The sequence below is a fragment of the Euleptes europaea genome, chromosome 3 (assembly GCF_029931775.1).
Source record: "Euleptes europaea isolate rEulEur1 chromosome 3, rEulEur1.hap1, whole genome shotgun sequence".
NCBI classification, from domain to species: Eukaryota; Metazoa; Chordata; class Lepidosauria; order Squamata; family Sphaerodactylidae; genus Euleptes; species Euleptes europaea.
The window spans coordinates 94,197,909-94,218,674 of record NC_079314.1 but is presented as its reverse complement, the minus strand read 5'-3'; the positions used below and the strand labels follow the sequence as shown (position 1 = coordinate 94,218,674).

Genomic DNA, 20,766 nt, shown 5'->3' with positions numbered 1-20,766 from the left:
CAAAGTATAAATTTATTATTAGTGATAATACTAATTAGACTACTTGAGAAAGTCCAATTCAAGTAGGATAGCCAATAATTGGTATAATTCCTTTTGGATTATACCAATGATTGGATATCCTACTTGGACTTTCTCAACCATACTATAAAGATAAATTGCATATTTGCATCTATAACACAAAGAATAATTGTACACCTGAATGGTTGACATCAAGAGAATCTTATGCATTATAGTAGTAGGATAAGTATTTGTTGTATAGCACGTGTTGTAATTTGTCCTAATCACTAATAATAATTTTGTAATTTTGTACTTTGACCGTGCTGAGTACCTGGAGGTTGGCAACTCTAAAAAGTGTTCGTACTGAAGGACACCCTAATACGCAGAAAAACATGACCTTGTCAATCATCCCTCCTGAAAACACACACACAAACCCGCGCTCCAGGAACATGGAATGGTGAGAATCAGTTAGAGCTGAAGAAAAACTAAAATCTTGCAGAATCCTTGAAGGAAAGATCGGGGTGGGGGGTGGGGGGGAGTTTTCCACGTTGTTTATTCAGAAACCAGCATACAGCCGCTTTCAGGACACGCTGCTAAGGGTCTCCGGCCCGCCCTTCAACTGGACTCAAGAAACAGACAGGACGCTCCGTTTTCACCTGGGAATCGAGGCGCTCGGCGCTCGGCTACAAGTTGCGCTGCCCTCTCTCTGAATCAGGCAGAGGCGCTCGGTGATCGACTAGTTTCCCTCGGCCGCTCAGAACGGGCGAGCGTCTCTTTCCCACACCAAGATGGCGGCCGTTGGTAGCGGCGAGTTGGTGTGAAGCTACCAACCCCCCCTTCCGCTGCGGGGCGTAGACACCGCTTGAAGGGGGGGGGAGGAGGGAGCCTTTCCTTCCTTCCTCAGCGTTTCGTCGCCGCCTCTACACATTTCTGTACCCCGAGGCGGAGCAGCGAGTTGAAGTCCGTCTGGGTGAGAGAGCGAGCGAGCAGGGTTACGAGGGAACTGGGCGGTCAACGGCCGTGCCAGTTCAAACGGAGGCGGCGGGAAGGGGGGGGCCCACGAGGTCTCCCCTGTACGTTGCGAGGACGGTGCGCATGCGCTCTGGGTGAATTGCTTGGGCAGGGCGAGCCGGGTCTTCCTGCAGAGGGCGTTTGTCTGGCAGGTACAATAGACAGATGTGGGCAGAGTCGGGCATCAGCTGCACGCGAGAAAACAGCTGGGTGCTGTTTTGTGGCGGGGCCAAAGGCTCCATCCGCTGTTATTTCCTGGTCACTGGGGCAGTCACGTTCAGGGCTCCGTTCCTTACAGGAAACGATTAACATGGTCATCCAATAATTGTCTCCCTGCAATCAATTGAGCAGCAGCGAAGTTGTTGGTTTGTGGATTTTATTTTTGTTACATCAGCATTGCCCAAACAAAGGGAACTCTGGTGTCTTATTTTCTAGTGTCTTCTATGGGGCCAGTATCCATGGTTCAGTGGTACAGCACCACCTTTCCATGCAGAAAATCCTACATTTAATCCCCAGTGTCTCCAATGGAAAGGGTCAGGTAGTAGGTGATGTGAAAGACCTCTACAAAAATCTGTTTCCAGCCAACCACAGTAAATAGCACTGACCTCAGTAGTCCAGCGACTTAGTATGAGGTATCTTCATGTGGTGTCTCTTTGGTTTTATTAAGGTGTGACGTAATGCATGTGCCAAGGGATACCTGTTATAAAGAGAACTTGGCAGCTACACAGTGAAAATGAAAGATCTTAAATTAAGTGGGCTGCAGATAAAAATTTCAAGAACATGCTGACGCTGTGGTGCCTTGATTCGTGGAGCAGCAGCACTTTGTAATAAGTAGGATGTTGGTTATTCTCTGCAATTTCTTTAAGGAGAATTACACCCTTCTAAGGCCACAGGCCTAAAATGGTGTAACTCTGTTTAGGACTGCACTGCTAGTAAGCCAGTTCCATTTACTGTATGGACACGCACAAACACAAATGCCACCATTACTGAAGGAATAACAGCAGTGACATTTTCCATTTCCAATCATGTATGCCTTCCCAGAAGAGAAAATCTCAGGATTTATAATGTATATTGCACTTGTTGTGAACACTAGAGTAAATACTGGTGAATTTTATATGAATTATGCAGTTCTCTTACTGTTTTTGATACTTCATTCTCCCATGCACTGTAGATGTTGCTAATCATTGCTGTTGGGTTTGATTGTATGTATTCTTTTGATGGGTTGACTGCCTCAGAGACATTCTTGTGCACTAACCATTGTGTGAATGCAATAGGAATAAATTGGTGGACTTATGACACAGCAGTAGATTATTTGACAATCATCAGCAGCTGTCATCATGGACTCATTCTTTCAGTTCCAATACTACAGGTTCTGTAGCATTAGCAATTAATTTAAAAATCAGAGGTGCAGAACTCTAGTAAATTTTAAGGGCCTCTTTTATGCCTTCTTTGGCTAGTCGGGCCACAAAACTACATTAATTGCAGAACATCCTTTGTGCCATAGATTTCACCTATGTATATATTTAGCGAAGACTTGAAAAGACTACTGCTGAAAGTTAAAGGAGAAAGTGCCAAAGCAGGACTACAGCTGAACATCAAGAAGATAAAAGTAATGACTGCTGGAGAATTACTCGCAGAAACTTTAAGGTGGACAATGAGGAAATCGAAATTGTTCAAGACTTCCTATTCCTTGGCTCCATCATTAACCAAAAGGGAGACTGCAACCAAGAAATCAGAAGGCGATTGAGCCTGGGAAGGGCAGCCATGAAGGAGCTAGAAAAGATTCTTAAGCGTAAGGATGTGTCACTGGCAACCAAGATCAGGTTCATTCGTGCCATAGTATTCCCTGTTACTATGCATAGGTGTGAAAGCTGGACAGTGAAGAAAGCTGACAAGAAGAAAGTAGAGTCCTTTGAAATGTGCTGGAATAGTATTATGGATACTGTGGACCACCAAAAAGATAATCAGTGGGTTCTAGATCGAATCAAGCCTGAACTGTCTCTAGAAACTAAAACAACTAAATCGAGGCTATTGTGCTTTGGAAACATGAGAAGACAAGTCACTGGAAAAAACAATAATGCTCAGAAAAGTTGAAGGCAGACGCAAAAGAGGATACCTCATACTTACTGTAATGACATACACTGTGCTTATTAGATGGAGTCTTTGTATGAACTGATAACAGTTTACACAGTGTAATCTGCTTTGAGTTTCAGTGAGAAAGGCAGGCTGTAAATACAGTAAATAAAACAATTATCTCTGTCAGCTATGGGAAGGAGTTTCTAACTTTCTTGTCCCATGTGTTAGCAATAGACTTGACATGAACATGTGTCTCTTATATTCATGCCAGGCAACGTTTCACCTGTTACTTCAAGGCTGCTGTTAAAGGCACAAGAGTAGAGCCACTAGAGAAAAAGGGTGGCAGTCCCACCTGTGGGATAAAGAGAGCCATGACTATGCAGAGTTGTTTCCTTTCCTAACCTAGGGCTGTGGATGTGAAATCCAGAGAACTTCCATGTTTCTTTTTCAGGCCTGTGGTTACACATACACACAGGATGCTGCTATAACCTCGTCTGCCCCATTGCACATTGCCTACCCCTGCTTGATGTGGAACAAAACAAGAGGGTTGATGACAGAAGGGGCTTTATATCCTCCACTGCCATTTTGGAATTCTTTGCAATCCACTTACCCTCTGCTCTGCATCTGGAGTAGTTCTGCTGGGTTGCTGCATGTGCCTGGTTATCTATGCAAAATCTGATCTTTTGCCTATAAGTGTATCTGGGAGCAGGGACTTGACTTTTTTGCTTGTGTGCAAACAAGAGTTTCTAAGCTACCTTTATTTGCTTGGTTAATCTGTCCTGATCAGCAGTAGCATCAAATTATCACTGTGCTGTTGGATATACAATTGTAAGAATTCTTTAAATAAGATGGAAGATTGTTCTCTGAATTGTATCTAAAATATCTCTCAATTATACTTTTATTACTAAGAGTAGAAAAGAGCAAGGTCGATTATGCATGGCTGTTTCCCTACCCTATCTCACGCCTCGAATCCCGCGTGCAAAAATTCGAATGCACGGGACAGGGACAAACAAATGAGGAAGGGGCAGCAGCAGCCCCCCGGAGACGCACATCTTTCTCTCCCTCTCCTCCCACTCCCGTGCCCTCCTCCGCCTCTCCCCAGCACCAGCCGGCGTTTTAGCCCACCTCACAGCCTGCTGCTGGGAGCCCGACGATCTGAGAGTTGAAACAACGAGGTGGCAGCAGCTCCTTCCTGCACCACTTCCAGCCGCCACTTCGCTGCTTCAACTCTGTGGGGCAATAAGCCAGGACCTGGATAACCCAGAAATGTAGCAATAGGAGGTGGGTTGTGCACGCGATAAAAGGACGTGTGTTTCAACTTTACAGATTCGCTGCATTCCTGGGAGAATAGAGAGACTAAACAGCCATACGTAATTGACTCAAGAGTCCAGTAGCACCTAAGCTGTGGCTCATGAAAGATCATACCATGCCAGAAATTTTGTTAGTCTTTAAGGTGCTACAGGTCTCTTGCTCTTTTCTGGTGCTAGTGACAGACTAACATGGCTACCCATCATGTTTTATTACTAAAGTAACCGACAACTGAAATTTGTTGATATTTTAGTATACATGGTGTTTTTTTTGTTAAAATACATTATTGTTAGTGAGCACAAAAGATACTTCTAATCCCAAGAACACAAACTCTAATTTAGTATGTTATGGCTGCTGCTTATAAATGCATTTAAAAGTGGAAGGCTAATTTGCTGCTCATAAAGGGGCAAATGAGATAAAAAATCAACTCTGTCCAGGAGCTGAATCTCTTAAAATATTGTGAGACTCAAAATAAAAATTAAAAAAACTGCAATTATCCTTAGTGAGAGAATGCATGCCTGTCATGCAGTTGATATGTGCCATTTTATGAGGGAGAGTGAATTCTTCCTTAGTAGAAACTGCCCCCTTACCTATGCTAGCATCATTTTTATTTTATGTTATTTTTTTGGCAAGAATGAGCAAGGTGGAGGAAATCTTGAACATCTGAGGTGACAGAGGCTGGAAATGCTGCAGAGGCCCTGGGAAAAGGACTGCTTCTTTCAGTCTTCTCTCTTCCTCCCACTACTCTTTCCTTTCCTCTTCACCACTTCTCTACCTCAGGATAGCACTCAGTACCTGGGAAGGGGAGATGTAAGTTTGGTGCCTGCTGTTGCCACTCTTCCGGTAGCCTCCCTAAAGATTGTCAGCATTGTACATCAGTTGAGAGGAGGGAATCCTTGGTAGGCTGCCCTGCATTCCTTGAAGAAAGGTTAGGATTTAAAAAAATGTAATGAATAGATAGCATAAAACAGTTGCTAAGCTGGATTCTTCTCATCCGTTATCCTAGAATGAAATACTGTTTCAGCCCTATCCCAGTGCATACGTCCTTTGCTTAAAGGATGCTCAATACCAGCTCACTTTTAAAAAGTTCCTGCAATAATGCAAAACCCAAAGTGAGTCTTAACAAGGACTCAAAAGTCACTTTCCCTGTGCACTATTAAAATACATAACATCAACTTGACATTACTGGAACAGGGGCTTGATTGCCATTTTAGGGGGGGGGGAAACATTCCTCCCCTGATTTCCAACAAGAAATCCATTATAACAAGCTGCCCCTAGAATTTAGTGTTTTTCTCCAAGGCTAATCACAAAACTGCCCACAGGGCACACTTCCTCATCTTCCTCCTTCCCATTTCATCTTCATTCAGACCCTTTCTTCATTATGATTCCACTTTATGGGAGGGTTATTCTCCTTCTCTGTTTCTTAGACCTTGTCCTGTAGACGGGAACGGGGGCAGGAGCCCAGACGTGGCAACACACTCCCAGGCCCCTGCAGGACCGCCATGGCTTATGATGACTCCAAGAAAAAAGAAGGTAGGATTGTTTCATAATCTGAGAGGTGTTACAATGAGCATATCATCGCTATCCTTTGGAGTGAGAAAGTAAGAAAGAAAGCCAGTGTCCTGCATGGATTGGGTTTCTGCAGCATTTCAGATCTCCCCCCACCCCATCAGAGATTTGAGCAAACCAGGATTGGAACATGAGTCTCACAAATAGTAATTCAAAGTGCTGAATAACTCTGCTTTCTAGTCAGCTCCATGGAATAGGGATTTGGATTGAAACCAGATCTTCTGCACAGCACACCACTCTTAAGCAATCTTCACTGTTCTGCTTTCCCTTGGAAGAAGAAAACAATGCAGTCCTATGCAGGTGCTCCAGTCTAAGGCCACTGATTTTAGTGGCCTTAGACTGGCGTATCTCTGCAAAGGAATGCACTGTAAGAACGGGGGGGAAAGAAGCCTTCTGTATGGCAGTATAAGGCACTGTACAGTTCACCAGTGGAGAGGAACAGTGCTGTAGCTTCAGTCCTTTTGTCCGTGTGCTTGCTTCATTTTGTGCCTTGTGTTTTATCGTTGGCCAAAATTATTGTGTTGTATGTTAATTAGTTCACTTTCTAACAATTCTGTTTCTTCCTTCAGATTCTGTAGAGAGTGACCAGACTGATGGTGTGGGGTTGGTAGCTGGGAGAACCCAGCGAGAGAAGAAACGCTCCTACAAGGATCTGCTTCGGGAAGAGGAGGAGATAGCTGCTCAGGTCAGGAAGAATTCAAAGAAGAAGCTAAAGGTGAGACAAAACAAGGGAAAGTTGCCGTTCTTATTTCTCAAAAAAAGGCAGCAGTGTCATCAAGAATGCATTACGCAACATTTAGAAAATCTGTGCAATAGGCAGTGTTTCTTATATACATGCATATTTTTTAAAAAATACAGTTATTAATAGAAAAAATGAATACAGGTTAGTTTCAGTTATGATCATCTATAAGTGGAGGGATTCACCTCCTGCCGTTAAGTAAAGCAGAACAAATAAAATGAATTGGAACTGAGAACTGCATAGCTGGATCGGTTCAAGAGTGGTCCTCTCCAACATTCTCTCCAATTATAACCAGCCTGATGCCTCTGGAGGCTTGCAAGAAGGACACTGGAAATCCCCACCTCCTGCTATTTGGTCTTGGTTTCTGCTGCTCAGGAATATATTACCAGTTAGGGGTTTCCTTTAGCTGTCATGGCTTATGGATGTGACTTGTCCTCCAATCTTCTTTTAAAGCCATTTAAACTACTTGGCAGTCACTGTACTTTGGCTTGTGTATCATTGTGAAACTGAGGAGAGAATAGGACTCAGGACCGTAGAAGGTGGATGTACAAATCTTGCTATTTTCCCATTGTGAGAAGACAGGGACCTTTTAAATTTTGTAAAACTAAATTTCTGTAGAACCAGGAGGAGGAGATGGATGTGATCTTCTATTTCCCGTTCAGCTTTAAGAAGTCTTGTGTGCTGAACTCATATTGCAAAGGTGGCTAAAACTCCCACAGATAAGACATTGAATGGTCATTTTAGAAGTATATTTTTATGAGTACGTACATAATCCTTGGGGTGTCAGCAGAAGTCAAACGGATAACATTGTTGTCTTTCTAATGGAGCAGATAGCCTGAAAAAAATATCTCTTGAGGCGTGACCTGCCTCATTCACTCCTTGGGGATGTTTCACTTAAAGCTTTTCCACAAAACATTCCCCTTTGAGCTGAAATTTCGATCACTCCTGAGATGATTGTTGTTGTCGTTTCCTTCTGTTAGGAAGTGTTATTTTCTGCTGTGGGGAGGGAGTTCTGCTGTCTTTTGATAGTGTATTTTCCAACGTTTATACACAGGCCACCTTCAGTTTTGGAGCAATGAAGTGCTGTTTCCTAGAGAGCGTGTTCATCGGCATATGTGTGTTTCAGAATATTCTCTATCAGAACCAAGTCTTCCTTCATTGCCTTGCTTTTTTTTTTTTTTTTTAATCTGTTGTGTGTGGCAGGAGAGTGACCTCTTCTTACTGGGGACAGAGTCTCACAAGAAGAAGAGGAAGCACTCCTCTAATGAGCACTATTACAGAGGTAAGGGTGGAAAACTGTAGCAAAGGCCACAAGGAAGAGACATGTTGCACACTGGAAGTTATCTTGTACAGTCAGACTATTGGTTCATCTAGCTCAGTAATCTTCTACTCAGACTGGCAGCAGCTCTCCAGGTTTTCAGGCAAAGAAAGGTCTTTTCAGCTCTTGGTACCTGAGATCCTATAGGTGGAGATACCAGGGAATGAATGTGGGACCTTCTACATGTGAAGCACGTACCACTGAGACAGTCCATTCCCTGAATGGAGAGAGAGATGCTTTACAAGTTTTGGCAATTTTACATAACACATTTGTATTGAAAAAAGAGAATTTTGGGGTAAAAGGTGAAGAGAAAGGATGCATTCTTAGAAAAAAAATTCATGTGATTTGATGAGTTTTATTTCCAGTGTGAAAGAGGATACAGTGTGGCTGTCGATCAGTTTAAGAAATTTTGGATGCTTATTCATTTGTCTTCTAACCAGCTGATTGACTAGTGGAATATAACTCAATTGCATATATGGAGGTCTTTTTGAGACATTAAATGAAGAATTACAGAATTTATAATCTCATTATTAAAAAGAAGAGCCATATTTTTTGTGTCCCTGCATAGTGGACTATAAAAGGGATGCAAATGTACCTAACTATTACGTATTAGCACAACATTCCTCTCAATAAATAGCATCCCACAACCAAATCCATACAGGCAGCAGTAAAATCAGGTACCCCAATTGGCCAGCGTGGTATAGTGGTTAAGAGCGGTGGACTCCAATCTGGAGAACCAGGTTTGATTCCCCACTCCTCCACATGAGCAGCGGATTCTAATCTGGAGAACCGGGTTTGTTTTCCAACTCCTACACATGAAGCCTGCTGGGTGACCTTGGGCTAGTCACAGTTCTTTCTGAACTCTCTCAGCCCCACCTACTCACAAGGTGTCTGTTGTGGGGAGGAGAAGACAAAGCAATTGTAAGCTGCTTTGAAACTTCTTAAAGGTAGAGAAAAAGCAGGGTATAAAAACCAACTCTTCTGCAGATTCATATAGGCTTGCTTACTCTTGAGAACGTGAATACAGTGGGGATAGACATCTTAATTGTTATCCCATTTCAGATAAGAATGCCCTGGAGCAGTTCTTCACAGATTGAACCTCTCTGGTGAGAGGGCACAGAGAGAAGAAGCTGGCAGGAGGAGCAATGTTCTTGTACAGGCTAATAGAGATGCTTCTTCAGAGATGTGATCCTGTGAAGGACTTTAAAAGTCAAAGCCAGCACCTCAACTTGAACCTGGAAACCAATCCGAAGCCAATATAACCATTCTAAAATAGGCATAATGCAGTGGAAATTATCTGTTTTGCTTTGAAGTTGGGTTGCTTTGTAATGAACTGTTTTCAGGTTGTCTTTAAGAGCAGGCCCTTGCAAAGCGCATTGAAGTAATCCAATCTTGAGGTTGCAGTGGCATGAATCAGGGCACCTCAATCAGCTGATTCTAGGAGGGAAGTTAATCTTCAGAAGCAATTTAATGAAGACACTTTTATCCAGTGGTAGATCTGGGTTAAAATGTCTCTTCACTATCTGAGGAGAGGGCTGGTCCATCAAAGGTTGCCAATGCCACTTTTCCAACCAGCATCAACTCCATCTTGTAGGGATTCAGCTTCAACTTGTTCCTTCTGACTTGCTTTACCGTAGCTCCTGGGATGCAGACAGCTGGTTCTAGAATATAGAACTGCAAAAATATAGATCATATAACACTATATATGATCTCATTCAGTGGTCTAACATAAATGCTAAAATACCATTGAGGAAAGGACCTGATACCACATGTGCAGACAGACAATCCGTTCACATCTATTCTGCTGTCCGAATGATTTAACCAATATAATTTTCTGTGGCTTTTATAGCTGCAAACAGATCCAGTAGAATTAGAGGCACTGCCTTTATCAATCTGTAGTCAGAAATCCTTCACTAGAGCAACTAATGCTTTTTCCATCCTAAAGCAAAACTGAAATAAGTCATTATATGTTTATTTAATATTTTCCCTTTGTTCCCTATCGTAGTGGTGCGCCAGAACCAAAATAATCTCAGAAACTAAATGTGTCCTTATTTTTTAAGCCCCATCAATTAGAATTGGCCCCCACTGATTAATCAATTACAGATGACAGTCCTGCTCGATAGGGATTAGCAGCTACTTGCTCCAGGGCCAACTGGCTGCAAAAGATCGCTCCTGAAGGCTCTCAGCTGACATGTCGGTGATGGAATGTGTTGGTGTTGGGTATGCACATATCTCCATTAATCATTCTCCTTTGGATGTTTCAGATCTTTCTCCTTTTGATTTATCCCCTCCTTTGGAGCCCTCTTCAAAGAAGAAGAAAAAAGTAGTGTCTAGTCCCTCCTCTGCCGATACTGCCATGGATCTGCTTAAGGCCATCACCTCACCTTTGGCCACAGGCTCCAAGTCTTCTAAAAGGACATCTGAAAAATCATCTCACTCTTCGCTCACTCCTGCTGGATATTCAGAGGCCAAGAGAGAGCATCACAAAAAAAAGCCAAGCGGGAGCAGTGGTGACCTGTCCTTGGATGATGGTACTTTACACAAGTCCAAAAAGATGAAGCCCCCTTATGTGAACACTGAAACATTGACCTTGCGTGAACCTGATGGCTTAAAGATGAAACTCATCCTTTCACCAAAGGAGAAGGCGGGGAGCACAGTAGAAGAGCCCTTTCCACACTCAGCGCCACCAGCAGCAAAAAAATCCTCTAAAAAGTCATCTCGGGATGAACACGGATCGTTCCTCCCAAGCCACGATATGCAGAGCTTTCTGAAGTCATCCCGAAAGAAGCACAAGACACTGCCAGACCCACATCCCCCTCCAGTTGCTGAGACCTTTGGCCCAGACACTCCCCTTTTCCCAGAAGGCCAGAGCAGTGAGTTTGAGCTTCTAGGCTTGGAGCCGCAACTGGAATCCGGTTCGTCCTCTGGAGGTGAGCTGGAAGCCGGTGAACTGGTGATCGATGACTCGTACCATGAGATGAAGAAGAAGAAGAAATCAAAGAAAAGTAAAAAGAAGAAGGACAAAGACAAGGAGAAGCACAAGGAAAAGAAGCACTCCAAGTCTAAGAAGAGCTCTGGGCTGTCTTCTTTGGTGGTAGCAGAAGTAACAACGCCGCTGCCAGTTTCTCCAGCCAGTCCACAGTTTGCTGTTCCCGTTCCTCCTCCTCTTCCACCTCCCCCTCTTCCACCTCCCCCTCCCCCTCCTGTTTTTCACACAGATGGCCAGAGTGAGAAGAAGAAGAAAAAAGAAGAAAAAGAAAAGGCAGAGAAATCAGAAAAAGAAAAGGTAAAAAGCAACCACTGAACAAACTGGTACATGCTTATGATGACTAATTAAATGGAATTGTTTTTCTAGGAGGGTAACCTGTTTTTTTAAGCCCCAAGCCTGTAATCAGAATTAACTTTTTCATTTCAAGAAACTTCAGTGTGTTTACTGTTGCTTTATTTTTAAAAAAAAAACTTTTCAAAATATGAATGTAATATATAAATCCAACCTGCGGAGAGCCACTGAACTTCTCCATGTTGGAAAAGTGCCCATTTTCCTCTGGAAGGCATCTGATACTGAGCCAACATTAGCTTTCGATACAAGCAGCTAACTAACACACTCCATCCAGAAAAGGAGTGCAGAAGCAAACCACTGATAACAATAGGAAAAGTTTCTCCAGGTATTTCTAAAGTTACAGTTTGTTTTAAAATATGTACATCATATTTTTTTTCCTTTCCTCCTTTGCGGTTAGCCAAAGAAGAAGAATATGTCTGCCTACCAAGTATTCTGTAAGGAATATCGAGTGAACATTGTTGCTGAACATCCAGGGATAGGTAATAAGAGAATAATTCTATTCTACTTCTTTTTTACTGCCTTTAAGCACTTGGGACACATTTGTGCAGGGGTGAAACACTTGGTGGAAGCCCATTTAAATATTTAAAGCTGTTAATACGGACCATTTCTCTATAACTGCTACCAACGCAGACGTATGGCACTCTGGACATCACAAAACACAAGCACTAGCTGTGGGAAAGATTTGTTTTGAGGTCTGAGACAATCCAGTCTTTCCAACTGAGGCTGCTAATCTTATCATAAATCCCTTTTCAAGAAAGCAGGTACCAAGCAATCTTTTAAATAAAATATGGATACAGAGCTTTATTCCCTTATTCAGTACCCCAATACAAGAATGTATTAGAGAGAAGAAGCAGGCAAAAAATGGCATAAATGTACTAAAACAAAGATGCTGTTGTCTACTGGCCTAATCTATCTACCGGTATTGTGAACTGCACAAGGACTTTTAGCGTTTTCACGCAGTTTCTTGGACATTTCGATATTTATGTACATATAGGATCAGATGGTATTTTGTTTGTGTTCTCTTACCTTTACTCCACTGTCACTTGTATTGTTTATTTGGTGTTTTATGCTTGTAAATACATTTTTGTTTAGTGTTGAGTCTTCGTGCTGCCTTATATTGTTCTAACTTTGTTGTCTACTGGCTGGCTAAAACAGGATTACTAAACAGGCCCTCCAAAACTTGCATATTCAATTATTAATGCTTTTTCAAAGAGGCCAAAATGGCATTGATCCACATGGGTTTTGATACTCACCAGACCCAGAAGCAGTTCTGGAAATAAAGGAAATGCCTCTAGATGCACACAAATGGGATGAAATGCTTTGCTGACTTCCAGAATGGAGTTTTCCCCCTTTAAAATGGAGGCCCCGTTTGTCAAGCTGGACCTTATAAATCAAGTTGATCACTAGCTCACTTTCTGCTTTTGTTCTGTTAACAACTAATCCATATGCACGATTTGGACCTTTATAGTGTTGTTTTACGGACTTAAAGTGTGGATCTTATATAGGAAACAGAAGTAGTGGTTCGTTATATGACCAGATTTAGGATGGTTCCACCTAACTGCAAAGTTGGACTTACCAAACATTTCTGTTGACTGTGCCGTATCTGACATTGGTCTGTTATCTTCACATATGCATACGACATGAGGGTTGTTTTATGAACATCATTTTAGGCTGCTTAATGTTGTTCTCGGATTGATAATTTTTATCAATATTATATTTTAATATGATTTTATTATATTTGTTTCTACTCTGTGAGCTGCCTCAAGCATGTCTCAAGGTGGCACATACATTTATTTTTTTAATGTCAATAGCACATCGTTGTAGCTGCAGTTATCAAACTCATGTGGTCCCCTACATTCCCATTTCTTTTCATTAACATTTCTGTGTCATACAGACCACTCCAATTAGTTGGGCACTTTATTCACTTAAAATGGGCATTGTGTGTGTACAAAGTATATTCATCCTGCATTCTGCAAACATTGCTAGATTCCTGCCTCCAAGTGGAACTCCTTCTTTCCCTTATGTGAATTTTTTAAGGTATGTGAGCAGAGAAAAATATATAGCCATGGCTCATTCTATTTTGGAACTCTTTGGATGGCATGACATTTCCTCCTGTCTGGTGCTGCCCCCTATGTGTGAAGGATGAGCATTCAATCCCATCCGGGCATTGGCTTGGCTCAGTACTGGAGTACTTGCTGCTGTTATGAACAGACTTGATGTGCCAAACTTTGCTTGCGGGAGGAAAAATATTTTGTTCTTAAACTTTCCTGGCAACCACGATATGTTAGGATTACATGGGTATTAAATTTCAGATGCCCATTTGTCATTAAATTGCCTTGAGAATTTTGATACACTTCCAATCATTTATGGTGTCTTGAAAAATGAGAGCAAAACCAGTTTCTGCAAGTTCACCTGTCTCTCATTCAGCTTTTGGACTCTCCTAAGTATTAGATTCTAGATCAGAGAATTCCTTGGCTGCTGATTATGCCAATTTTTGCCCAAGCTGCAGCAATGTAGCACATATTACAGCATCTCATAGAAACGTCTGCAGTAGGCTTCCAGGGTTGTGCACCTGGAAGTCCCTTCCAGGGTTGTGCACCATTTTTGGGGTATTTTTCGGATTCAGGTTTATTGGACCCGAAAATATACTGATACCAGTAAATGGGCTTTTTTGGATATTTGAACATTTTTGGCTCCATTAACGTCTATGGGGAGTTTGGGGGTGGGCTGTTTTTCAAGGTAGAGGCACTAAATTTGCAGCGTAGCGACAGGTAACTCTCCTTAGAAGAACCTCCAAGTTTGTGTCAGGGTCCAATTTTATGGTCCCCCAAAGGGATAATGCTGCTACAGTTGTCTTGTTTGTGGGCTTCCTAGAGGCAACTGGTTGGCCACTGCATGAACCGACTCCTGGACTTGATAGACCTTGGTCTGATCTAGCATGGCTTTTCTTATGTGCCCCATCTTCCATTGGAAACAATTGAATACTCCATTGGATAGATGGAGGCACCCCCTTTGGGGGCCCATAGAATTAGACCCCCTAACCCAAACTTCACCAAACTTGGGGGTTCTTCTAAGGAGAGTCACCTGCAGCTGTGCTGCAAATTTGGTGCTTCTACATTGAAAAGCAGTCCCCTCAGAGCCCTGCAAAAAAATCCCATAGACTTTAATGGGCCAATGTCACACCTGAGCATCTGTGGAAAAAAGTTTCCACCATTGACTTGTATGGGGGGGGGGGCTGGGAAATTTTTTTGTTCCAATGACTCTGGAGGGGGGGTGTTTTTCAGAGGCACCAAATTTGCAGCACAACTGCTGGTGACTCTCCTTAGAAGAACCCCCTAGTTTGGTGACATTTGGGACACGGGGTCCAATTCTATGGGCACCCTGTTTTCCTGCACACCCTTAGCCCCTTCTACATAGATAGGTTTTTCACCAATGCAGATAGTTTTATTTTTAATGTACTGTGTAGTTTAAATGATGATTTATAGTCATGAACTAGAATATAAAAGTACGTAGGCCAAATACTTCATGAAAGTTGGAAAATCTTTTTGTTGTTGTTCTGAATCTTTTATCTTCTTTTTTTCTGCTAGATTTCGGAGAGCTGAGCAAAAAGCTGGCAGAAGTTTGGAAACAGCTGCCAGAGAAGGATAAGCTGGTAAATATGATATGTTTCCATTGAAATTACACCTGTAATGAGTTGCCTTGGTCCTGGCATGTTGCCACCATGGTGTTCACATTCATTAACTTTTAATTCTCCTCCCCATTGAGATTGCATATTTCTCACTAGTGTGTCTGTGTGTGTGATTAAGTAATATTTGGCATCTGCTCATGAAATGTACATAGTTTTTCTTTTTCCTCACCTGTGAGTTTTGTGACAGCTGATGTGACATTATTAAAACATATTTCGTTTTCTCTGTTCTTTCCAGGTTTGGAAGCAGAAGGCTCAGTATTTGCAACACAAGCAGAATAAAGCAGAGGCTACAACAGTGAAGAGGAAAGCAACCTCATCAGAGGGTGCCCCTAAGCTAAAAGGTAACATCTAAGCCTGTTTCCACACAAGGTTTTTTCTCCACATTGAACAGAGCATGCCCTCACATTTGTTTTGGAACTTCCAGATGGCATCATGTTCATTCCAAGCACAACTGGTGCGGTTCCTGGGTTTTTCTCATTGGAATCAAAGAGAAAACCTCCTTCGATACCGTTCAGAGGAGGAAATGTGGGGTGACTGCATGTGGAAGTGTCCGTCTGGACACTCTACCTTCAGCCAATCTAGGAAGGAGCAAAGCTAAACTCTGTCTTGAAAGTTACATTGTTAAAGTGGTGCAAAGAAGGGGGTGGAAGGGAATGTGAAGCTTAGCTCTGTGATTTTTAAGGCAGAACTTAGCTCTGTGTTTCCTCATTTTTCCTTTTTAAAAGCCTATTAGGGCTTTTTTTACCTGTCCCCAGCAGAGCCATGCTAAAGCTTTAACTATGGCTCAGCTAGGAGGGGGCCTGACGTGACACAGGGGTGGGGACAGAAGTGAGAGGCGCAGAAATGGCGCATCCAGACACAATACTCATTTAGTGCTGTTTGCAGCAGGGGCACCTTTTTGCACCATGTAGAAGCAGCTCTGTTCAACTGATCCTTAGTCTTTTGCCTAGCTACAGCCAGAAATTGGATAGTGCTGTTTTCTCCTAAGACATTTTATGACTTACTGTAGTATGCTGATGCTTTTTCTTTTTAATGGTTGCAAAGCCGCTCTGACTCAATTATGAGCCTGGCTTGCTGGGGATGAGGGCGGGTTATAAATTTGAAAACTAAATGAACATCCATAGGCTTTGTTCCAAAGCCTGTAAAACAATGACATGGGTTACAGGGTTCAGTTTGATGTAGTTGCACACATGTTAAGATCTCAAAAGTGCCCCCCCCCCATGTTAAACTGCCTCAGACCAAGACTAGCAACCTGGGCATTTTAGTTGGGAGTGCTCTGGTCACCGCCTTTACTGAACATTAGAAAACTCTTCAGATACATAGTGTGGGATGTCTGCTTATATGACATTTTGTTTACATCCTACCTTTCTCCTATTTTGGAACTTGCAGCTTCTCTAACAGGCATGCTGTCACCCCATAAGAAGTCCCCATCTAGCACTGTGGTCTTACCTTCTTCACCCGTCAAAGTTCCTGAAACAGATCCAATTGATGTTGCTGCACATCTACAGTTGCTGGGCGAATCCCTAAGCCTCATTGGCCACAGGCTACAGGAGACTGAAGTAGGTGCTGTTTGAACTTTCATTGACTAATGGAGCTATTTTATTTATAACAGTACAAGTCTGGTCCTCTTCATAAATTGTAGGGGAAAGCGGGGGGTGGGGGGGAACCGGGACATCCCCATCTCCCTTTGTAGGATACTATAAATTTATAAGCTCTTAATCTCTTAATTGTTTCAGCCTAGCTGATTTCCCCTCTCCTCTGTTTTCCTGTTTAGAAAACAACAACAACCCCCCCTACAATTGCTGTCAGGATTCTAACAACAACCAGCATGCTCAGACCTGTGTGTGTGTGTGTGTGGGGGGGGTCTTTTAAGGACAGTTTTTCTGCATACCTTTACTACCTTTGTGAAAGATGCTCAATCGTGAAGGTTACTGTTAGGCAGAACAAGTTGAGGGCCCCTGAGGAATTTCTGTGTGGGGGAGGGGAAGCTAAATGAAATCTCCCCAAACCTCAATCTCTCTAACCAGGTTACTGTCAGCCAGTGGGGGCTTGATCAGTCCAGTTTCCCAATCCCCCACCCCCCGCTGACGGTTTGCAACATTCCAAGGGCCACATTCACTCCTCATTGGGCCATTTGTGGAAAATTATTTTCTTATTTAAAAACTTAATTTTTTCTGCATTCCTAGGGCATCCCTCAAGTAAGAAAGACCACCCTTGTCTGTGGGTGGGCACCATTTTCTGCTTTCACAATAGGTATTCAGTTATGAGAAGTAAAAGTTGGGGCATACAAAGAAATAAACCATTTGGAACTCCTCTCCCTCTAAACTTTCAGGGACTTAAATGGGCCAACTTCCCCCCTTTTTCTTTAACTGGCGTTCATCATATCTTGCTCATGATGTGTCTGTACAGAAAGGAGTTGTCAGACCTTTAAGGAAGCCGCTTGGAGAATATGTGCTGTCTCTTAAGACAGGGAATAGATTGACACTCATACTGCTTTCTTTAGTAATCTTTCATTCCCCTTTCATGCTTCCTAGGGGATGGTGGCTGTATCAGGAAGCTTGTCGGTGCTTCTGGATTCAATAATCTGTGCCCTGGGCCCTTTAGCATGCCTGACTTCCCAGTTGCCTGAGCTCAACGGCTGCCCCAAACATGTTTTGGTGAGTTGTGTGCAATGGTGTGGATTTTCCAGGGGGGGAAATGAATCAAATTTTTTTTTCTGATGCCTGAAATAAATGCCAACTGTGATCCAGCATGTTTTGATGTCAACAAAATTTAAAATGTATTTATTTGCTTCATTTATAGCCACCTTTCTCACGGGCATGATTCCCAATAACAGCAAATACTTGAATTATTAGATTAGGGGAAAAAACTAAGTGATGTTTAACTTTATATTCAAGCAAAATAAGTGGGGCCACTTACGCTGGGGAGCTGCGCGACAGTGCCACACGTGGGTGCTAGAACAGCCGCCACAGCAGCATTTCCCCAGCGCAAGGGCTTATGTCAGCGCCAAAGGGGGCATTTCCGGGGGCAGGGCTGACTTTAGTCAGCTCCCTAAGCCCTGTCGCCCAGGAACACCCCCTTTTGCCAGTATTAACTTGTGCCTGCAAAAAGGGAGGCCCAGCCGTGTGGAGCTGTATGGAGCAGTTCCACAGGGTTTTCAGTAAAATAACATTTCCAGCTTGCTGTGCCCAGCTGCAAACTAGGAGGCAGCCCGCTTGTGCCATCCCCAGGGGCACCTCTGCTACCCCCCCCCTTAGGATTGCACTGTAACTTTGTGCTTTTATGTTTTTTACATATGTTTTTAAGTGTGATTCAAACTACAGCTTCAGTTGTGTAGAAAGACCTTTCATATAACCCAGTCTGCTTGTCCCTATAAGATGTTGTTGAAAGATTAAAAGATTGTACTTCTTACAAGCTGTAGTTTCTGCTTTTTATCAGCAGGTGGCCATGCCACTCAGAGATTTTGTTCACCCCTTGCAGTGTTAGCAAAAATGTCTTTGACTTATTTAAGTCATTAATATTCTGACTTTCTGGGATACATAGGCAGTGTATAATTTTAAAAATTAAAACCCAGTGTTTCAAATTAAAAAATATACTAAAAACCAGGATATGGGTTGGATCCAGCAAACTATCAGCAAAAAGTGTTGGCAGTTGTAGATCCTCCCCATTACTGGGAGACCTGCATGGAGCAATAACCATGTGGGTTGAAGGGCTGAACTGAGGTGGGGGGGAGAGGGTTCCAAGTCACCTCTCCTTCCTCTTCTATCAGTGCTGCCTGGAGCTCCAGTGTTGGAAGAGAGTGATAAAGGAGCGATTTCACCTTCTCTTCACTGCAGTGCACTGACAACATAAGCTATTATTTCACATGGGTTTTGTAGCTCCAGTAATCAGCTTTCCTGGGGTCAGAAATGGCTGCTTGGAGCAGGAAAAAGTGGGGAAGAGCCACAATCCTTGCACCAGCAGGTCAACAGATCTGTCCCAGTGTATGTTATTATGGACTGTGTTTCCCTCCATTCATTTGTTGTGCCTAAAGTCTATTTGTTTTATAAGCTGCTGGGTTAAATCAGTGTGTCATTTGTTCTTCTCTTTCCAGTCAAACACATTGGACAACATTGCCTATATAATGCCTGGACTCTGACAGGAACAGGATCCTGGGACATGACCTTCTACCGAGTAACTAGTGTGTGTGTTTGCATAATGCAGTATGCTGGCATTCTTCAAGGGGTCAAACATGTAAAGTTTCAATCTGTAATGCATAAAAAGAACTGTTAGCCATTTCACTTGGTTTTATGAACAGTTGTGAAGCTACATTTGGGAGAATCCATGTTTTCTCCTATCTGAATACTTATATATTGTCTACAGTTAGGAAGCCTTTTGATACATCAGCCTTAATTTGGAAGACATAAAGAAATGAAATGTGTTTTACTTGGAAACATCAAGCTAAACAAGTGTTACACATGAAACACTACTCTTTTCTAAGAAACGTCTTAGGTAAAAACTTTCTACTTCTCTGAAGGAAGTCAATGGGATGGAGAAAGGGGTTGTTTGAAGAGCTGACTTGCATTTTGCTATTGCTGGAGAAGAATGCTATTTTTTTCCTGAGGGCTTGGGCTGGCACCAGTAAACCTCAGCTTCCTTATTAAACCTCCCAGGTATTTAGGGAGGAGGACAATACTGAATTAGACGTTCTCAAATTCTTTGGAGAAAGTAGGGGTCCTTGTTGTATATGAGCAGCAGACCTTGGTGGAAACACATCGCTTCTTCCCAGATCGTCTACTCTGCTGTCTTCAGTATTTAGAGACGCGTATCACCAGCGGTAAACGGACGACCTCCTGTTCTCATGGTGCTGCTGTACATGTTTTAGATGTAGTGATTAAGATGAAATGAAAGAGCTTGTTGCTGACAGACACCGAGTGGACAGATCCTGTATCCAGGATACAGGGGTGTTCAAAGTGCCTGACCCTCTTTGGGGTAGCACTTCATTTGCACACATAATCTTAAGTGTTGCATTCTTATCATGTGTACTTGCATTTTCATATATTGTATGTAGTAGATTAATTTATATTGTATATTTCTGTATATAGCTGTAATTTACAAACCAAAACCTTTCATTCCACCATTAGCATACAGAAAACATGAGCTTGCTATTATCTAAATGCTCTACAGGATCAGGCCTAGGCTCAGAATGAGAAGAAAAAGTAGGAATAGGATTTTTGTGATCAATGGAAATGAAAGCGCAAAAACCTTATTCTGCCCTGATTCCCTTTATTACTTGTAATGTAGAGATCCAGTAATGGCAAAAAGGTGAATACTTTCGCTTCCAAGACTTAATTCCACATATCAAAATTGAGTTGTTCCCTGGTAGTAGTTAGGTTGACTGACTGAATTCAAAGAAACGTTTAAATCTGTCTCTGTACTGTGTGGAAGCATTTAGATAACTGAAGATCCCCTTTTCTGGTTTCCCCCCTTAGTAAGCCCAATGAGGACAAGGCTATCTGTAATAGGTGCTAGTCTATAAATTAACCTACGTGCTGTTGGCTGATGTTTTAGTTTTTACAGATCTTATTCTGATCTTGATATTTATCTGAACAGTGTCTTCAGCAGTATTAAGAGGGGAAAGGAATCTTGGTGCAACTCCTTGAAGCTGGACAATTGTCTCAACAGCTTTCTTTCTAGAGACACAATACCTGGGCTTAAGATTTCAGATTTTTAATTATGGA

General features: G+C 42.5%; 1 protein-coding gene across 2 annotated transcripts; it reads left to right on the top strand.

Annotated features, from left to right (window-relative positions):
• Positions 1-5,729: 5,729 nt before the first annotated feature.
• HMGXB4 (HMG-box containing 4) lies at positions 5,730-19,235 on the top strand. 2 transcript variants are annotated; one of them, XM_056846753.1, is made up of 10 exons: positions 5,730-5,925; positions 6,531-6,676; positions 7,904-7,982; positions 10,283-11,304; positions 11,756-11,837; positions 14,946-15,010; positions 15,282-15,387; positions 16,436-16,605; positions 17,581-17,703; positions 19,140-19,235. In XM_056846753.1, the coding sequence occupies exons 1-10, from the start codon at positions 5,895-5,897 to the stop codon at positions 19,182-19,184; spliced, it is 1,869 nt and encodes a 622-aa protein (XP_056702731.1). In that variant the 5' UTR covers positions 5,730-5,894; the 3' UTR covers positions 19,185-19,235. The 2 variants fall into 2 exon arrangements, with proteins under 2 accessions (XP_056702731.1, XP_056702732.1); XM_056846754.1 differs by having other exon boundaries at positions 5,731-5,925; positions 6,531-6,646.
• Positions 19,236-20,766: the final 1,531 nt, after the last annotated feature.

Excerpts from the sequence above, each read along its gene's own strand:
- HMGXB4 (XM_056846753.1), top strand. The coding sequence starts at position 5,895 with ATGGCTTATGATGACTCCAAGAAAAAAGAAG. Across the intron at positions 11,305-11,755 it reads AGAAATCAGAAAAAGAAAAG|CCAAAGAAGAAGAATATGTC; the intron begins GTAAAAAGCAAC and ends CTTTGCGGTTAG. Across the intron at positions 15,011-15,281 it reads TGCCAGAGAAGGATAAGCTG|GTTTGGAAGCAGAAGGCTCA; the intron begins GTAAATATGATA and ends TGTTCTTTCCAG.